Genomic DNA, 19,609 nt, shown 5'->3' with positions numbered 1-19,609 from the left:
GCCCGATGTGGGGCTCAAACTCACGAACCGTGAGATCATGACCTGAGTGGAAATCAAGAGTTGGACGCTTAACCAACTGAACCACCCAGGCACCCCTCCTTCAGCCCCTCCTTCAATTTTTCAAATGAGGAAACTGAGGTCCTTAAGTGTGACATGATGTGCCCGTGCTCATCAAATCAAGGAGGAGACCAAATGACAGTGAGGGGAAACAAGCACAGATTAAAAACCTCCAGCTCAAGACTGTCACCTACCAGTGATTCCTGTACTCTATTTGGTAAATCCTTGTACCCTGGTGTTTCCTACCAGGACAGGTAGAGATTATGCAGCCATGTAACTTTAGAACTGGATCACCGGTGAAGAGCCTGAGGCACATGCTAATGTTCACTACAAGTTATGGGCAGCTGACAGGTGCTTTCCCCTTATCCTGCTCCCCAGTGATCTGCTCCTTCACAAAGAACCCCCTCTTGCCTGCCACCAAACGTGGCTATCTGATCGTGAAGTCTTCTGGAAAATCAAAGTGATAAAAAATTCTCTGCACCAGGGTAGCTGAAATTGATTCTCAAAATGCTCAGAGAAGTAATTTCACATCTTTGAGAACAAAGGAAGTTGTGTTAACACGAATGATTCTCAAACTTGAATATGCCTAGGAAGGACCTGAGTGCTTATAAAATGGCAGATTTTTGGGGTCCCTCAAGTGCCAATACTGACTCTTTAGTTCTGTAATGGGATTGGGAAATCTGAATTTCGCCATCTCTTCAGGTAATTCTGATGCAAATGGTCCCCAAACCACAGGTGAAGGAGTACCAAAGATCCCTGGGACTTAAGCAGTTTAGGAGTTTCAAGGACAGAGACAAAGACTTTTAAAAATGACCTTCTTTATGCTTAAGAATATTTTGACTAATGTTTCAGTAACCAAGAACATTCATCCAAAATGGTGAATATTAATACCACTCACTTTATTATTTGAGTCGATATGCTAGCCATTCAACTGTCCCTCAGCTCTGATGTATGACTTACACAGGACACATTTGGTTTTGTATATCAAGTGTAATGAACCACATTTATCTATGGAAACATGAGCTTGTGAATTTTAACCTGATGACAATATAGTGAAAAGGCTGGAAGTGTGCCATGGCCATACTTTGCTAAATCATAATCCTTAGATTCTTACTGAGAATGCTCATCGCCACCCCCCGCCACCCTGGCAATGAGAACGAAGTCACTTTTGAGGTGACTACTCACATTCATCAGCCTACACTAGAGAGCTATTGACTAGAAGTTTCTGCTCAACAAATTTACAACAAATAATCCCAAATAGATATAAAAGAAGAATGTAGAGTTTTATATTCTTATTTAAGGAAATTCTCAGAAACCTCTACCAAAAATCTGGCAAAATTGAAGATTTTTTCTTTTTTCTTCTTTCTCTAGGAACAAACATCTCATTAATTTATTCATCAAACATTTACTGAGTGCCACAATGCATCACGTACTGGGCTCTGGGACTAGAAAAGGGAACTAGGTAGTCTCCCCCCTCTAGTCAGAGACCTACAGGGCCATCACTATCCTGTGTGATCAATCCTGGAATGATCAATCCTGGAATGATACAAGGATTAGGTGTCACTGGAGCACCAAGAGGGGCACCTAAACTAGCCTTGGGATTAAAATGACATGTAAGCTGAGACTTGGGTGCTCACAGAAATCACCCTGAGTGAATAAACTTAAAATGGGGGTAAGATTGGTGAGGAAGCCAGTAAAAGGAGGCCTTTAAAAAGGAGAATGATATGCTCATTTTCGAGTTTCAGAAAAATCGGGTGGGCTTATAGATGGTGGGGGCTGGGGGAGGAGAAGGAAGCAATGCTGAAAGCCAAGAGACCAATCAGCCAGAGTAATCCAAGCGATGGTGATGGTGGTCTGGGAGATGAGTGCGAGTAGAAAAATTCAAGAACTATTTCATTTAGGAGGTAGAACAGCAAGGTTATGTTAACTGGTAATATTTAAAAGATACAGAAAACACAGCAATAAAGAATATTTTTGGTAGAGGGAAATAATGGCTCCAATCTTGGATGTTGAGTTTGAGGTGCCAGAAGGCAGTTTAGAGACTGGTCGGGCTGGAGATATAAATTTGGTTATTATCAGCATAGATATGGTAGTTGAAACTTTGAGAGTATATTTATTGCGTACTGGTTACTTATTGAGTACCTGATTTTGAGAATACTGCGTTGGACCCTGGAAATACAATGCTGAATAAAACAGAATGAGTCCCAGGAGAGAAATCATCAGGAAAAGCAATATATAAAGGTCAGGCAGAAAAAAAGAAGTCCATAAAGGAGTTTAAGAAAAAATTGCCCAAAAGAAAAAAACCCAAAAGAGTAAGATATTGCTGAAGTTAAGAGAACGTTGGGGAACCTGGGTGGCTCATGTGTTGAGTGTCTGACTTTGGCTCAGGTTGTGATCTCGTGGTTCATGAGTTTGAGCCCTACAGCTCAGAGCCTGGAGCCTGCTTTGGATTCTGTGTCTCCCTCTCTCCCTCTGCCCCTCCCCCGCTCATTCTCTCTCTCTCTCTCTCTCTCTCTCTCTCTCTCTCTCAAAAATAAACAGTAAAAAAAATTTTTTTTAAAGAGAATTTTTTTAGAAGGCATAAGTCAACAATGCTTAATGCTTCCAAGAAGTTAAATAAAATAAGAATCAGGAAGTACACATTGGCTTTAGCAACAAGAATGACATTGTTTTCTAGGCAAGAACACTCTTAGTAGGATTGGGGGGAAGCTTGATTAGTATAGTTTGAGGTGTGAATCAGGAGGTGAGGAAATGGAGACAGAGAACACACAGCCCTTTTAATAAATATTTTTATAAATAAATATTTTGTAAATAAATATTATTTAAAAAGGAGATGATTAAAAATCTGGAGAGGAACAGGGCCACAAAAAGGTGAATCCCTGCCTCTCCCCACTTTCCCCAGACAGCATGTTGACTGATGAGAAGCAGCTATTAGAGAGGGTTATGTCCGAGATATAGGAGAAAGAGAAAGAGTCAAAAGAAACATCTCTGGGAGGCAGGATGGGATGGGAATCCAAGCACACGAAGAATTGGCTTGTCCCATTGCACATATGACTTTAATAGGCAGGTGGCTGAGCTGACTTCCATTTACTCTGTGAGGAAGGAGGCAAGAGAGTCAGTCTGCTGAGATGGGTGGTGAGGATGGAGGTGGAAGAAGAATGATTTAGATCAGTTTCTGCTGAGAACAAGGACTGCTGAGCAGGAAACGGAAAGAACTGCTGAGCAGTGAAAAGCCAGCCCTGCTCAGGTCGGAGATGAGGGGCACTTCTATGGGAAATGCAAAAAGGGAATGCTGCCTTAGGTGTTTAGCCTTAGGACTGAAAAAAGAAAAAGAAAAGAAAAAAAGTAAAACAAAGGAAGCTCCCAGAAAAAGCAATGAAGATGGTAGGGGTCTGGATAAAATGACAGCCAAGGGCCATGGTTATAGGATCAGTCGGAGGAGGCCAGAGGAAGTCCATTGGCTTCGACAGCCCAGGGAAGCTGCTAATGAGGGAAGGAAAAGGAAATCCACCATTTAGCTGCCCTGAGCTTTTCTCTATGTTATTGCTTGACATCAGTGAAGAATAACTTCTAATGAGGGCTCTGAATGCCTAGGACTGGCCCTGGTGTTTAGCATTTGAACAGACTGTGGTTTTGCCTCCGCAGAAGCTGCCTCATTATTCAATTCGAGTTGTGATCATTTCATACTGCAAAGATTGACATGGGAAGAAATAAGAACATTGTAAAACCTTGCTAACAATGAATTTAAGTTATTTGACTAATAGTTGCTTCAGATGAAGTGATAACGTTACTTGCAATGACAAGTTTCTTTCTCTTTTCATAGTGTTTTGGGTTGCCGTGGTGCTGCCCACATTTCCTTAGGGGGACTCTATCTTTTAGGGAAGATACTATTTCAAAGGTTTCCAATTTGGAGCACGCACCACCAGAAGTGTGCAAGATAATCTATTATATCTCCAGTATTATTTGTGTTCATTTTTACCTGAAAACAGTAATGGAGCTTACTCTTATTTAACATGTGAATCAACACGGGTGCCCACACATAGACAGTTGTGTGCTCTGGAGGGAGAGTGGGGATTTCACAGCATAGGCAGCTGACACAGGCCTTCACAAATGTCTTCACTTTCAGCATCCTGGGACATGTGGCCATCCGCATGTGTCCGGGGCGTGGGGATTTACAGAATTATCATCTAGCTTTAATTAGGTTATACACACAAAGTTAACAAATGTCTTAAAAAGGTTTCTGCTAAGAAGATGTAGATTGACATCAGTACTGCCAATGGAAGCATAAGAAAGCCAGGAGAAAATGTCAGAGCTGATGCTTTCTCTGGCTCCTGGTTATGAGTGCGTCATCACCCACAGGAAAAGCAAAATCTGGGACGATCTGGTGAAATCTCACAAGAAGTTAACCAGAAGGTTTAACACTACCAAGAGGAGCATTAGAAATAGGAGTTTACATTTCCTAAGATCAAGGCTGAAACTTGCCGAAGTGTATGTTTTGCCTGGAAATGTCACTCAGTGATCATTTGAAGGCGTCATCATTAGCTAATCATTTAAAATACTTTTTCATCTTTATGTCACCCTTCAAACACTTTTTTATGTTTTATAATGTTCATAACATATTAGTACAATATATGAAGTGCTCTATATTATGTACAACATCATTAAGGTACATTGTACAATTCATTATATATGAATGGGTATTTTTTTAAAATTTTTTTTGGGCTGAGGGATATTGAAAGGGGTCCCTATCAAAAAATTTGGACACCCTTGGCCTAATTTATCATCTGTCAATAATCCCTTTTAAAAATACATGTGGACCAGGGTGGCTGGGTGGCTCAGTCGGTTAAGCGTCCGACTTTGGCTCAGGTCCTGATTTCACAGTTTGTGAGTTTGAGCCCCGCATTGGGCTCTGTGCTGACAGCTCAGAGCCTGGAGCCCGTTTCAGATTCTGTGTCTCCCTCTCTCTCTGCTCCTCCCCCGCTCATGCTCTATCTCTCTCTCTCCTTCAAAAATAAATAAAAAACATTTTAAAAAATTTAAAAATATATGTGGACCATGGGGGGCACCTAGGTGGCTTAGTCGGTCAAGCATCCAACTTCAGCTCAGGTCATGATCTTGTGGTCCGTGAGTTCGAGCCCCGTGTCTGGTTCTGTGCTGACAGCTCAGAGCTTGGAGCCTGCTTCAGATTCTTTGTCTCCCTCTCTCTCTGCCTACTCCACTCTCTCTCTCTCTCTCTCTCTCTCTCAGAAATAAACATTAAAAAATTTTTAAAAATAGATGTGGATTAGAAATGATTTAGAATCCCTCTCCTATTCTGCCACATAACAGCTCTGCAGAGACCCCATACAGAGCAGAGAATCAGCCAGTTCTCTTGTGTTCAGAAGTCAGAGTAGGAAACCCGTTGGTCTCCAAGCCACATGCACACAGCCAGCCAAGACAGGTTACCTTCTGCTTCTCCTTCTTAGTCACAGTTTGCTTGGAGCTTTCTACAAGATGGGCAAGTGCTTCATGCTTCTTGGTACTCACCATTAATTTCTTCTTGGCCTAGAGTCAAAAACATACAAAAACCAAAAACGGATCAGAAATGGATGTCAGGAGAAAAACTCTTCTGTTTTGAAACAAGTTGTGTTCATGTGCTAGCTTAAATGATTGTGTATTTTGAGATCTTCATTTCTGCCCTCACCTCAAAATCTGCCTACAATAAAACAGTAGCTAACATTTTTCCCTGAAAACAATGTATATTTTTTTATTATAGCAAGTGCACTCGAGAACATTATACATTTCTCCAAATCACAAAGGCCTACAAGTCTCCAAACCATTGTTCTAGCTAGCATAATGAAGGGAACAGCTTTCCCACAAAAACATCACAGCAAACATGGAAGACTGCCTGCATCATTTTTAAAAATCAACCTGGGCCACAATTGAGGTCATTTTAAGATGCTGTCTTAAAACTTAAAGCAAAGGGGAGATTTGTTCCTGATATCCTGCGCATTTGACTGGCATTCTGTGAAATGGCCTGCATTTGCGGCAGGGGACTGGGAGTTGGGAAGGAAGAAGGGTTCAAAGTCTCCCTACTCTGTTGGTGCCTTAAACCTCAAAGTGGGTTATGAGTCAGGTGATCATTTCCCATTCTACACAGTTCCAACTTGGCAGAAGATGCTGTTCCAGAGAGAAAATAAACAAACAGAACTTGGTTTGAATTGGATTCAGCCTGTTCAGGAACTGGCTTGATTGGAAGACTGTTTAGTTTTTCACCTCAAGGTTGCAAGGACTGCAAAACCAGGCAATGAAGGGAAAAGTTCAGTTCCCTCTCTCTTTAGGAATCAGAGGCGACGCCTTCTAAATGTCTCTAAACCTATGAAGGCTCTGCAAAAGGGAATTCAAGGAACAGGAAGCCACTGGCCCTCTCTCTCTGCCTCCAGTCACAGAACCCCGGAAAAATGAGAGCGTGAGGGAAGAGCATTTGGTCCTTTAAGGCTTCCATTTCTGTCTCCCAAATAGACCACACTTCATTACATGTGGAAACCCTTCAACTGTAGCTGGGGAGAAAATTATTCGAACTCAAGAATTTTATGTTCTCTAATTTCTCTGTCACTCTTCATAAAAAAATAGGATCATTTTATTTAGAAAAATTACTTGCTGGGAACTGGGAAAGAATAAAAGATGCTTCTTTTGTTCTTGAAAGCAATTACAGCTGCTGAGCCCGGTTTCTCTCTTTTGGTTCGTTATATTGAGTTTCTGGTGAAAGCTGAATATTTAGAGAATGGATTTTTAAACACAAAGCCTGTTTAAGAAAGCTCCTAAAATCAAGAGCAAAACTAAAAACACATGACTGGGTGCTGATTATGGGACTTTTAAACATTTCTTATAAAAGTGGTTCTCATGAGCATTCTTTTTACCACTACTACTATTGTGGGTATAGAAATTCATTTATCTCAAGCATTTCTTAATGTCCTTGGTCTTATGGAGCCATTGGTTTTAATGAAGGAGCTTCAAAGTCAACCCTGAGGGCTGAGTTGGGGCTGCCTTATAGTTTTGAGGGCCTCTCTAATTATTTGCCACTAGCAGCTGTCTGCTGGGGAAAGTTCTCTTTGGGCATTAACACTCTGGAGATGAAAATGGAGTTCAACTTTTGAAGCACAAGTTCTAGTAAAACAGATCACTGGGCTTTCTTAGCAGATTCCCTCTGCACTGGTTTCTAGTTCTTTCTACTTGAATTCCTCCTAAACCAGATTATTCTAGAATTATCTTCTGTACATATGTATAGGTTCCATCTGTTATTCTCTCTGCTTAAGAACCTATAATGATATGCTCTAAATTCTCACACCAGATCATAATTCCTCTCCCTAGAATTCATTTACTGTTTCCTGCACATATGTTATCTAGCCAACTACATTTTAAATTACTTGAAAATAGGAACTATATCCTAGTATAGTGTGGACTACAAGAAGCGGACCATACATATTTGTGGATCAACATATGTGTTCCTCTTTACATATCGCTCCCCAGCCTTCACGGTACTCCTCTCACTAGTGACACAGCGATCACGAATGCCCTTCTATGAATGATAAATCCAAAACTCAGATAGTATTTGTCTCCTGCCCTAAGTTACAGATTATAAAGAGAGGCAGTCAGTGTAGTGTAATGGGTAAGAGCAGTGACTCTGGAACCCAACGACTTATAACAATTCTTGGTTCAACCATTAACCAGATTTAGGCATATGATTTACTTCTCTGTGTCTCAGTTTCCCCACTCATCTGTCAAATGGAACAATACAGGTCACATACCACATTGGGTTGGGCTTTTTTTGGGGGGGGGTGTTGTGATGATTTAATAAAAATATATAGCATGTGGCATACAATAAATGCTATGTCTGTTAGTTATAAATAATAACCATATTTAGACCCCTGCTCTTCTGTTGGTTTAGTTGAAAGATATATCTATTTAAAAACTCAGGTGAAGAAACATGTTTCTCTTCAGTTAGCACTTAGAAAGACTAACACTAAAACACATGATCACATTCATGCAAAGGCAAAAAGTTTCAATCCTAAAAACTGAGTTCACATAAATGACATTTGTACGTATACTTGCCTTGATTTGTTGATTCCAGTTGCTAATGACAAGGTTTGCTGCCTTTTCAACTTCATTATCAAGCTATGAACAGAAAAAAGGAAAAATGATTTTTTTTTCCTCTCTTTTTGTTGAGTCATGGGGCTGGCTTATAAATTCTGGCACAGTCACGATCACAGTTCATAGGAAGTTCAAAGTCCTGAGAAAAGTAGTTAAACTATCTTTTCCCCATGTCAAAAATCTCTTGACAGGATTTAGATTGAGTGCATTTGGTAAAAGAATGATTTCTACGTAAACGATGTGACTATATAAAAACTTGTAGAAACAATATAAATGTGTACAATCTGTGTGGAGGGGGTCTTGCAGAATCTGGCGTCACTTTCGCTCCCATTGGCTCTTCCACATCATTTCACGTGGCCCAACTTCTAGCACCATGACAATCTATAACAGTCCTGGCTGTGCTAATTTTACGAAGTGTCTCATGGCCCCTGAAATGAATACTGTTTTAATTTCAAAGAGATTGAATTCTTTAAAACAATTTTTTTTTAATTTTTTTATTTTAGAGAGAGAGAGAGAGCACAAGTGTGCGTGAGCAGGGGGGAGGAGCTGAGGGGGAGACGGAGCCCCACCCAGGACTCGATCCCTCGACCCTGGGATCATGACCTGAGCCCAAATCAAGAGTCAGATGCTCAGCTGAGCCACCCAGGCACCCCTCAAAGAGATTGAATTCTTAATTATAATTAACTTTTCTCCTGCTTTTCAACAGCCAAAAGGACAATGATAAAAATGCCCCTAGCCAACCCCCAAGGAGATCAGATTCTATGAGGCAAAACTTTTTCTTCCTGGACCGTAGACTTTTTTGCAGGCCCACAGCTCAGCTATCACTCAACCACACTGAGACCTAGCAACATTGCACTTTTATGTTACCAGCTGATTAAATTTGGAATATACAATTTATGTAACAAATACGATGAAAATAATTTTGTGCATTATGTCACTTTTGACTCTGTGAAATGTGGAACAAATTCACTTTTTAAAAAAATGCTCATTTTTATCTTCTGTGAGAGAGTGGGCCGGGGTTTTGGGGGAGCAGCAAGGAGAAGAAAGGCCAAAATGAAGACTCTGAACTGGACAGCGATTTGGGGGATCATGGAATGAATTATCCAAAGCACTGTGATAATAATGATAATGTCACTGTGCCTAATTTATGGTAAGTACTAAGGAAATGCTAGTGACTATCATATAAATACGGGGTTATGAGAACTATTTTGTAATTAATGAAATATTGACTGGTGTTCAGTGTTTATTAAGTTTGTTTGTGAAGGTGGAAGATTATATTGCTTTTTAGTAATTACTGTAAATTTCCCCCATCACCCCAGCCCTCAGCAGAACATCCATTCTGGTAAAAATACATATAGGTTCACACAAACATCAAATCCATTTCCTGACTCAGTTTAATGCATCTGAATAAAAATGTTTTCGGATCATTTATCTTCCATCAGGACTTTTACAAATTCCCTCATCTTACTAACTTATTACCTTTAGGACCTGCTTTATCAGGCTGTGGTCACTTGAAACTCCCCTCACCACCACCCCTTTCCTTCACAAGGACCACCATTACTGCTTCTTACCTGCACCTGGCCTTGAAACAAATAGCGACCATGACCTCACCCCTATCAGAGCTAAGCAGCGTTAATCAAACACCCCTTCACATCACCTGAAAATATATTTTAAAGTGCTTAACAACTGTATGACACACAAAGAAAAAGAAAAAGAAACACGGATGAAACTGTTCTGGAAGAGAGGTAGACAGGAAGACTACAGAATGCGCTAGATAAGAGGACCAGGTGTCCTGAAAGTATTTAGCTGTTCTCTTTTTTTTTTTTTTTCTAATTTTATTTGAGGACTATATCCATTATTGCCTTTACCTAATCTGAAGCTGTTAAGCACAGAAAAGCACGTCTTTCTAAAAATTGTGCATATAATTCCTGTTTACAAAAGGAATATCTATTCCTTGAAAAACAATGTAAATACAAAAAGTACAATAAATGAAATAAAAATAACCTTGAATTCCACTATGTAGATATAATTCTTATTAATATTCTTAAGAGGTTCCTCTAGATTTTTTTCTATTCATATATACATATATTTACAAATAGTTTAAAAAATTGAGATCATTTTTATTTAACACTATATAGTGAAAAAATTTCCATATCATTAAATTCTTCTATAATAAGATTTTTGATGCTTGCATAATATGCCATTCAAATTATCATGATTTATTTTTGGATGATGAAGATGTTTCTAGTTTTTCACTATTGTAAACAATGCTTTAACAAACATCTCTGTAGATAAATCTTGAGTTTGTGTTTCTTATTCTGGCAAATTCCTGAAACCTAGCATCACTTTCGATCACCGTTTATTCCTAGGGTCAAAGACAGAAATCTTGCTTTAAGATTTGACTCACGGATTTTCTCTTCTTTTCATGTACACTCAGGACCTGATGAGTTGGTTTTATTGCTTCCAACTCAATTGCTTTGCCAAGTTTTCTGGAAATAGAACATAAAAGACACACAAGCATAGTATTAGGATTTATATCTACTTTCCAAATTATTTTCTGGGGAAATAAAATGGCGTGTTCCAGTCTATCTGTTAAGGGCAAGTTTGAAGCAGACTATTTGTAGCACACCCACTTTAAATATTTATGCCTCCCTGGGGGTTGGAGTAAGCCGGGGTGGGGGCACTCACTGATGCAGGTCCGCCGCAGATTTCATGCCCTCTGAGACCCAGGCCCAGGCACTGACGAGACAGCTGGAGGCAAAAACAGGGAGCACAAGAGTGGGTGTCATTTTCCCAGTAAAGTCTGAGAAATACAGCATCCCGTCTGAGTCACTACACTCAGCAATTGCACTCATTTCCCTAATCTTATTTCACTTTGTCCACGGGGTTAAATTCTGCCAACTTACTGATTTGCACTATAGTCATTACATATATGGCTTTCTTTCCATCATTTTTCATTTCAGTTTTCATTTTCCATTTCATGTCTGTAGAAAGTCAGGAAAATAAAGTAGCCAAGGGTGAGAAGGCATTTAGAACAGGTGGAAGATCATGCGGTAGGTAGGGGTGGAGGGACCTAAAGACAATCTTTTCAGGCTCCTCATCCCATGAATGAATAAGCTGAGCTAGGCTCAGAAAAGTTAAGTGGTGAAGGACCCAAGAGCCCTGGGACGGCCCATGTACTGCTCTTGGGGTTAGGGTCCAGCTCCCGTTTCCTGCTGGCTTTTAGGACAACAGCTCAGATATTTTGTTGTCTTGTAAGCAGTGTCTCCACTTCATGAAAGGAGAGCACTGACCTCTCCCTAACGGCACAGGGGGAGAGTTAGCAAGTGTGATGTTATTTTCTCCCACAGAAGGGGCATAGCTCACAGCAGCCCATAGCCTTGGCCTTCAGAAGCCAGAACAATAAGCTCAATTGCATTAATAAAGTTCAGGGACAGAGGCCTGTGTAGACTTTGATGGAGATGGTGCAGAGGTTGTGCCTCCAAATGACTTAGGTTGCACCTTGCAGTCAGAGAACTGGAGAGATACACCAGAGGATGACAGATTTTCTGCATATCCTAAGCCAGGCATAAAACCAGAGACAAGAGACTACCTTCTATAGACTCAAAATTATAGGAAATTGCAGGAAACACAAAATGAATCTGTATTGATAAGAAGCAGATCAGTGGTTGTTTAAGTGGGGAAAGGATTGCAAACAGGCACAAAGAATCTTTTGATGTGATGAAAATGTCTATGTTTTGATTTTGGTGGTAGCTACATAGTGTATACATATATCAAAATCAACCAAACCATTTACTTAGAATGGGTGCTTGTTATTGCATGTAAATTAAACTTCAATAGAGTTGATTATTTATTTATTTTAATGTTTATTTATTTTTGAGAGCAAGAGAGACAAAGCGTGAGTGGGGGAGGGGCAGAGAGAGAGGGAGACACAGACCTGAAGCAGGGTCCAGGCTCCGAGCTGTCAGCACAGAGCCCGATGCGGGGCTTGAACTCACAGACTGTGAGATCATGACCTGAGCCAAAGTCGATCGCTCAACCCACTGAGCCACCCACATGCCCTGAGTTGATTTTTAAAAAAAGGAACCCATGGAGTGCCTGGATGGCTCAGTCAGTTAAGCATCTGACTCTTGATTTGGGCTCATGATTTCAGCTCAGGTCATGATCTTATGGTTAGTGGGCTTCATCCCATGTTGGGATCTTTGCTGACAGCCAGAAGCCTGCTTGGGATTCTCTCTCTCCCTTTCTCTGCCTCTCTGCACCCCCCCTTAAAATAAATAAATAAACTTTAAAAGTATATAAGTAAATAAACAAATAAATAGGAACTCAGGCACCCTTTGGGGAAGAGAAGCTGACATTTGATCCTCAGAGGAGCTGAGCAGCAGAGCAGGAAGCCTAGAGCTTGGGCCTCAGAGGGGTCTGTGTCTTTGACCTTGAAAAGATCACATGATTTCTCTGACCTTCACTTAACTGGTCTTTTATTTATTTATTTATTTATTTATTTATTTTAAACTTTAAAAAAAATGTTTATTTATTTGTTTTTGAGAGAGAGACAGATAGAGAGCAAGCAGGGGAGGGACAGAGAGAGAGGGAAGCAGAATCCCAAGCAGGCTCCATGCCGTCAGCACAGAGCCCGATGTGGGGCTTGAACCCATGAGCCATGAGATCATGACCTGAGCCGAAATGAAGAGTTGGGTGCCTAACCAACTGAGCCACCCAGGCACCCCTTAACTGGTCTTTTAAAATAGAAATAGTTCAGGTTATCTATCCAAGTAGCTAACACAGATTTTCATATAGATAAAAGTTTATTAATTAATCAATGGTTATTATTAACAAAACATTCTGGACATGCCACTGCTCTGGGAGCATCTATGCTGGATGCCAGGATTACAACACAACAAGACACACCCCCTGCACCCCTACACCTCTCATTCTTTAGGGGGTAATTAGGGAGTAATCAAAATCATAATGGACACTTACGGAGCTTTTGCTCTATGCCAGGAATTAAACACACTTCTCAAAAATTATCTCATTTAATCCTCACAGCAATTATATGAGATAGGTTCTATTTCCATTTTAAATACACACTGAGAGGTAAAATAAATTGCCCTATTCACCCACTCGATGAGGGGTAGAGTAGAATTTAAATCTGGTCAGCGTAAATAAAGTCTATACTCAACCATTCTGCTATACTGGCTCCTTTGCAGTCTACTAAAGTACCGTCCTAAAAATCGAGCTCAAAGTCAAACAATTTCAAAGCCATTATTTGCTATTACAGAGGATTCCTGAGGAGGAAAAGGAATGTGAGCTCCAGAAGGCTTCTTTTTTCTTTCCCTCTCTCTTTCACCATCAAAAGTGGTCTTTGCAATGGTACTTCCAGTTTAGGATGACACCTGCAAGTATTGGTCAAGAATCTTTGTTATAAATTATCATTGATGGACCATTTTTAGAATATCTTTTAGAATATCCAATATCTTTCTTCTCTCCCCTGGAAGAAAATATCAACTTCATTCTGAAATGTACTAAGGAAAATGTGAACCACCAGTTTTTCAGGACCCGATGAGCTAATCTCTACATACGTGATATCATATAATACACACCTCCCCCAGGCTTAAACACACACACACATACACACAATGAAGTACATGTCATTACTCCATCTAACAGTGGAGGAAATCAAGGCACAGGGAGGCCAGGTTATTCTTTGGAGGTCATGGAGTTGAGATAAAGTGGGATTCACACTTCTTGACTCCAAGACCTTCCAACTCAGTGACACTGTTTCTAAAGTAACATGTTATCACTGGGACTTCTTATGAATATGGGTGTAGACATTGTAAGGACACAGGATCAATCCAGTTCTGTCACTTAATACCTGTGTAATTGGGGCAAGTTTCTTAAACTCTCCAAGCTTCAAGACCTTGTCTGTAATAGGGACAATTAAGAAGACTTGCCAAGGATCATGAAGATTAAAGGAGAGCATCTATAAAAGCTTGTAATGCAGTGCCTGGCACATAGTAAGTGCCCAAGAACTGTAAGCCGTGCTTGACATTATTCCTCCACATTTACAAGAGGAAGCCGGGATTGGACATATGTCACTTTTGATAGCTTTTAAGAATTATTTTGCCTTACCTCTTACAGATACTTACTTTTTTTTGGTGCTCTGTAATGTTTTGCTTAACTTGATTGCTAGTTTCTGAAGTCCTTTGGCATAGTTAATCTCCAAGTTTGCCCTGTTAGCAAAGGGATAGTTGTTGGGTAGGATGCTCTGGCCAAACGGCAGACAAACACACATACGCACACACAAATGAAGGAGGGATCAGGCTGACCATTCCATGTTTGCACAAAGAGACGACTTGTTTACTATAAGGATCATCTTGTCCTTAGGTGAAATCCTTAAGGATATCCAAAAGGATCCTACGGAGGGAGAGCTTTTAATTTAACCTTCTTCTACACCAGAGTTATGGGTTGAATTGTATTCCCTTCTCACCCCCACAAAGATGTTAAAGTCCTCAGGCCTAGAGCCTGTGAATGTGGCCTTATTTAGAAATAGGGGCTTTGCAGATGATCAAGTTAAGATGAGTTCATCAGGGTGGGCCAGATCCAATATGGCCATGTCCTTATAAAGAGAGGAAATTTGGACATAGAGACAAACACACACACAGGGAGAATGCCATGTGAAGATGAAGACAAGAGATTGGGGTGATGCATCTACAAGCCATGGAGTCCCAAAGATTGGCAGAAAACCACCAGAGGCTAGATAGCAGCATGGAACAGATTCTTTGTCACAGCTCTCAGAAGGAACCAACCTAGCCAATACCTTGATCTCAGACTACCAGCCTCCAGAACTGTGAGACAATCAATTTCTGTTATTTAAGACACCAAGTCTATGGTACCTTATTATGGCAGACCTAGCAAACTAATTCATCAAGCAAAGAATGGAAAACTTTCCTACTTATTCTGGGACATCAACACCATCAGATTAGCTCTAGATTATAATAGCTGGCAATGAAGTGATCAATTATGATGAAGTTAGCCAAGAAGTCGCTTTTTTTTTCTTTGTTTTGTTTCTCACTGCCCGTGATCAGGTCTTTATTCAAAATTAGCTACCCAGGGGTGGTGCCTGGGTGGCTCAGTTGGTTAAGTAAGCGTCTGACTTCGGCTCAGGTCATGATCTTGTGGCTTGAGTTCAAGCTCTGCATCGCGCTCTGTGCTGACAGCTCGGAGCCTGGAGCCTGCTTTGGATTCTGTTGTCTCCCTCTCTGTCTGCCCCTCCTTCACTCATGCTCTGTCTCTCTCTCTCTCAAAAATAAATAAACATTTAAAAAATAAAAAAAAAATTAGCTGCCCAAAATGATTCAACATTTATAGAAGACACAAATGTAAATTTATGCAGCAGGATTTTTTCTTCCATGGTGGGTTTCTTTCTTTTTTACAGGCTTCTTCTCAGCCTCTGCATTCTTGGTAGTTGCAGCTTTTTCCCATCAAAGGTTTCTTCTGCTCCTTAACACCAAGAGGCTTCTTTCCCTTCTTCCCTACCACAGACTGCTTGCCTGGAACCCTCTTCTCATCCGATATGGCTTTTAGCATGGCTGCTGCCTCATCCATCCAGAGTTTGTGACGCCTGGCCTGGCGGAGGATGGTGCTCCGGCACATGGTCTTGGCATATGGGTTTGGCTTCAACCTGATTCTCAGGTTCTTTGGTGAATTCTTGCTCAGGACTCTGTGATGACTCTTCCTGCACGCTGCTCCCAGGGCTCTTTGGATCTCTGGGTTTTTCCAGATTCTGCTAAGGTGTGTATCAAGTGTGTAGTTATTCTTGAGGGAGGATGCCTTACACCAAGTGCCATACAGAACATTTAACTTGGAGAAAGCACTTTCAGTCCAAATGTGGAACCGTCCCATGCCCACCAGGAGCAAGTGTCAAAATGTTCAGTGGCTTATATTAAATAGAGTAATTCCAAGAATGTTTCTGCAGGCCTGGATGACACCGTTGTCCTCATTATAGATGATGCAGGGTCCCCCACACTGAAGATGACAGTGGTTTCTCGCTTTGCCATTTCCAGCACTCCTTTGTTGAGATGCATTAGACCTTTTTGATATCATTCCAAGCCTTAAGTTTCATAAGAAGCAGAACAACCTCCTTGGTCTTCTTGTAGCCTTCAACTTCATCTTCAACCACCAAAGGAAGTTCAGAAACTTCCTCGATATGATGACCTTTAGACATGACCAGCTCTGGTAAGGCTGAGGCACCCAGGGCAGACCACACCACTTCTGAGTTGTGTTAACTCTGTGGTGCCAATGACGCCAGGTTTTGGTTGGTGCAAACATGGAGCCCCCGTGACACAGGTTTCCAAAAGCACCCAGGCTGGAATGGTGAGTCCCCCTGCCTCAAACTCTGGACATTCGAGCCGCAGCTCTGCCAGTACCCTAAGACTCAGCACTTGTTTGGTGAGCTGCTAATTCATAACAGTGTAGGGCTGTCTGTTGTTTGTGCGCAAGTTGGTATGAACAAAGTTCACAGTATATGGTGGAATGGGAGCCTTGAGCACACTAGGCAAAGTTGTATTTTTGCCAGATGACTCCCCCTTTTCAGAATACACTGATACCAGTGGACAAGCACACGCCATGGCAGGGAGGGGAGAAGGTCGCACTCCTCTCAACCCAGCAGCTCCTACACAAACAGCAAGAAGTAGCTTTCTAATGGAAAAGTGCAGAGGGGCCAAAACTAGATTTAGAAAATGAATTTCTGTTACTTTCTATGCAGGACAAGACTCAGTAGGGAATCTGGGCATGCCTCCAAAAACAAACTCCTCGGTTCTTTTGAATAGATTGAATCACCGTTATCTTAAACTGATTTTACCATGTCCTACTTATAAGCCCATCTATAGATAAAATAAAGACATAGTCTTATTCAATCTTCTCACTTTCTTTGAAGATAATACAAATGTAGGACATTAAGTTCAATTTATATTGTATTCCTTCTTAATTTGGACCAGAGTGGGTGTGTTTATTTTGTTACTATTATTGCATAGCTTTTAGTCTTTGAATTCTATTTTTATTATAACATATCTTTAGATTTATGACTTCATTTCATTGGAAAAACAATCCCAGAATTCTCTAGTAACTAACTTAATACCTGCATTTTTTTCAGTGCAATGAAATTAGAATTTAATATCATGGATCGAACGGGGAAAGATAGCTCTGTTGTATAAAATGGAATCCAGAGATCATGAGCTATTGATCTATTGTTAAATTTCTATTCATCTTTCCCTGTTAGTATAGCTGTGATTTAAGCTATCTTCACCACTATTTGAAAGAAAGAAAGTCACTGTAGAATGCATATTAAGTCCTAGTTGCTTAAAACACCATTTGGAATCAAACCTTTCCCAAGTGTAAGTAATGGTCGTGGCAAGTATTTTAAAATAATGAAGCTGATAAGTAAATACATCATTGCATTTAAAAAGCTATTTCTGTGCTCTAAGAATATATTCCAATCGATGGAGAGAGAGAATGCTGGTCAGCAGCAAACTGGGAGAGACCATCACCTTGATGAATTTGGATGTTCTAGAAGCCCAGACCTCTACCGTTTACTGGAGTGGCTTTAGTTACTGCTTAAAGGGAGTAATCAGACCCACCTCTAGAGGTTTTATGATGATTAAAATATGCAAATGATCCAAACCTAGGAAGGGCTCAATACCTAGATTGATTGCTGGACTGACCTGCATAATCTGACACTTATCTCCCTCTCTATTTCCTCTCCTACCAGTCATCCCCTTGCTTACTGTACTCCTGCTTAGTAGCCAAATGCCATCCTGCATCAGGGCCTTTGCACTTGCTGTGGCCCTTGCTGGATACTCCTGCTATATAACCACATGGCATCTCCTTCATATAAACCCCAACAGGTTTTGTTCAAACATCACTATCTCAGAGGCTACCCTGTGACTATATATTCTCTTAAGGCTTTCTTTATGTTCTAGAACTTAACCATTGTCTTACACCACATATTTTCTCAGTATATTTCTATGAACAATTCTGTGAACACCCCTAGAAGGTAAGTTCCACCAGGACCAGAATTTGTTTCATTCGCTGCTTGCTATATCTCTAGGCCTAGAACAGTGCCAGGCACTCAGTATGTAAGTCTTGAATGGACTTCCCATCAGATCTTGGTTAGAATTTTTAACTGGTCTCTGCTATATCTGTTCTTGCTCCACAGCTTTTGAAAATTTTAAACTATTTCGATGCATTCCTGCCCTGATGCATTGCTCAGTCCTAATGTCAGAGTACACTGCTTTCTAACCCTTGGAGTAGCTAGATCCACTTACCTAGTCCATCGCTAACCAGAAGGCTTTTTAAGACTTTCTTTTTTAGCATTCCGTTTTCTCTTGGAAGCAGCACAGAGAACATTAAATAAGATGAAGTGTTCGTACTGCTCAGCTAAGTGCTAGGCACCAAACAAGTTCTTAATAAATAGTAATTTTTCAAGTACCATTATTATGTACCCAAAAGGATCTCTAAACATTCAGAACACCTCAAATATACAGAGATGGGAAGTGTTGGGGGAAGAATCCACAGTTTGCTCATCCATCAGCTCCAGGACAATCCAGAATGGCTTCTAACACAACAGGTAATGCTGTTGGGCACAGCCTTTTCCTCAGAATTCATTTTCACTTTCAGGATGTTCTTGGAGGCCGTACAAGGAGTCTCTCAGAGGCCAGGCGGAAATAAAAAGGACAATTGCCAGAAGGAAGTGTTGTTTTCCTTTAAATTGCTAACTAAATCAGATTCACCTGGGGGAAAATGTTGGGCTTTTGGCATCAAGAAAGGAAAAGGGTCCTGCTGGCTGTGAAGCTAATACTCTTCTGTTTTGAGCTTTGCTTCCGAGCCCCAGGACTTCTGCTGGGTTTTGCTTGAGCACAATAGGAAACCAGCCTAAAGAGATTTGATTACCACACAGCATTTCTCTTTACACACAAGTATCTTAGAAATCTGGGCAGATTTGTAGTTTTACAGGTTGAAATAGAGCTTAAAAATTCCAAACAGTGCCCCTTGATAAATGTGTTGCCATCCCTTGTGACACGTTGCTGATGCTTGACTTGTGTTCTGCCTGCCCACAAAACAGCGACATCCAACATTTCCTATGCCAGGCACCCTTCTAAGTGTTTTAGGCATGAAACTTCCTCACTTAATCTGGGAGAACTCCCATCAGGTAGGCACACATACTCTCCCCATTTCATGGAGGGGAACACCAAGACGCAGAGAGTTTACCCCCATTAACTTTCCTGAGGTCACATAAGAAGAAGTGACAGAGCTGAGACTTGAAACCAGGCAGTCTGGGCTTGAGAAACTGCCTGCTTGGTCTTTCCAGTTTCCTGCCTCTGAAACTGTGGGGAAGAGGCTGGGGATGGAGAATTGCGGGGGAAGT

General features: G+C 40.9%; 1 protein-coding gene and 1 pseudogene across 5 annotated transcripts in view; both read right to left on the bottom strand.

Moving 5' to 3' along the window:
- The window catches only part of NOSTRIN (nitric oxide synthase trafficking), a 59,813-nt gene that overhangs the window by 23,510 nt on the left and 16,694 nt on the right, over positions 1-19,609 (bottom strand). For 3 of the 5 annotated variants that reach the window (XM_015541489.2, XM_007074611.3, XM_007074613.3), the window contains 5 exons: positions 14,334-14,417; positions 10,876-10,938; positions 10,595-10,676; positions 8,149-8,211; positions 5,503-5,601 (listed from right to left, as the gene is read on the bottom strand). In XM_015541489.2, coding sequence (XP_015396975.1) covers positions 5,503-5,601; positions 8,149-8,211; positions 10,595-10,676; positions 10,876-10,938; positions 14,334-14,417 — 391 coding nt within the window. Of the gene's footprint in view, positions 1-5,502; positions 5,602-8,148; positions 8,212-10,594; positions 10,677-10,875; positions 10,939-12,521; positions 12,579-13,463; positions 13,581-14,333; positions 14,418-19,609 lie in introns of those variants that run through there. The other 2 variants (XM_007074615.3, XM_042994639.1) reach the window with 2 other exon arrangements.
- Positions 15,573-16,850, bottom strand: LOC102960302 (annotated as a pseudogene).

Source organism: Panthera tigris, chromosome C1 (genome assembly GCF_018350195.1).
Source record: "Panthera tigris isolate Pti1 chromosome C1, P.tigris_Pti1_mat1.1, whole genome shotgun sequence".
Taxonomy (NCBI): Eukaryota; Metazoa; Chordata; class Mammalia; order Carnivora; family Felidae; genus Panthera; species Panthera tigris.
The sequence above is the reverse complement of the archived record's forward strand: the minus strand, read 5'-3'. Positions and strand labels throughout refer to the sequence as shown.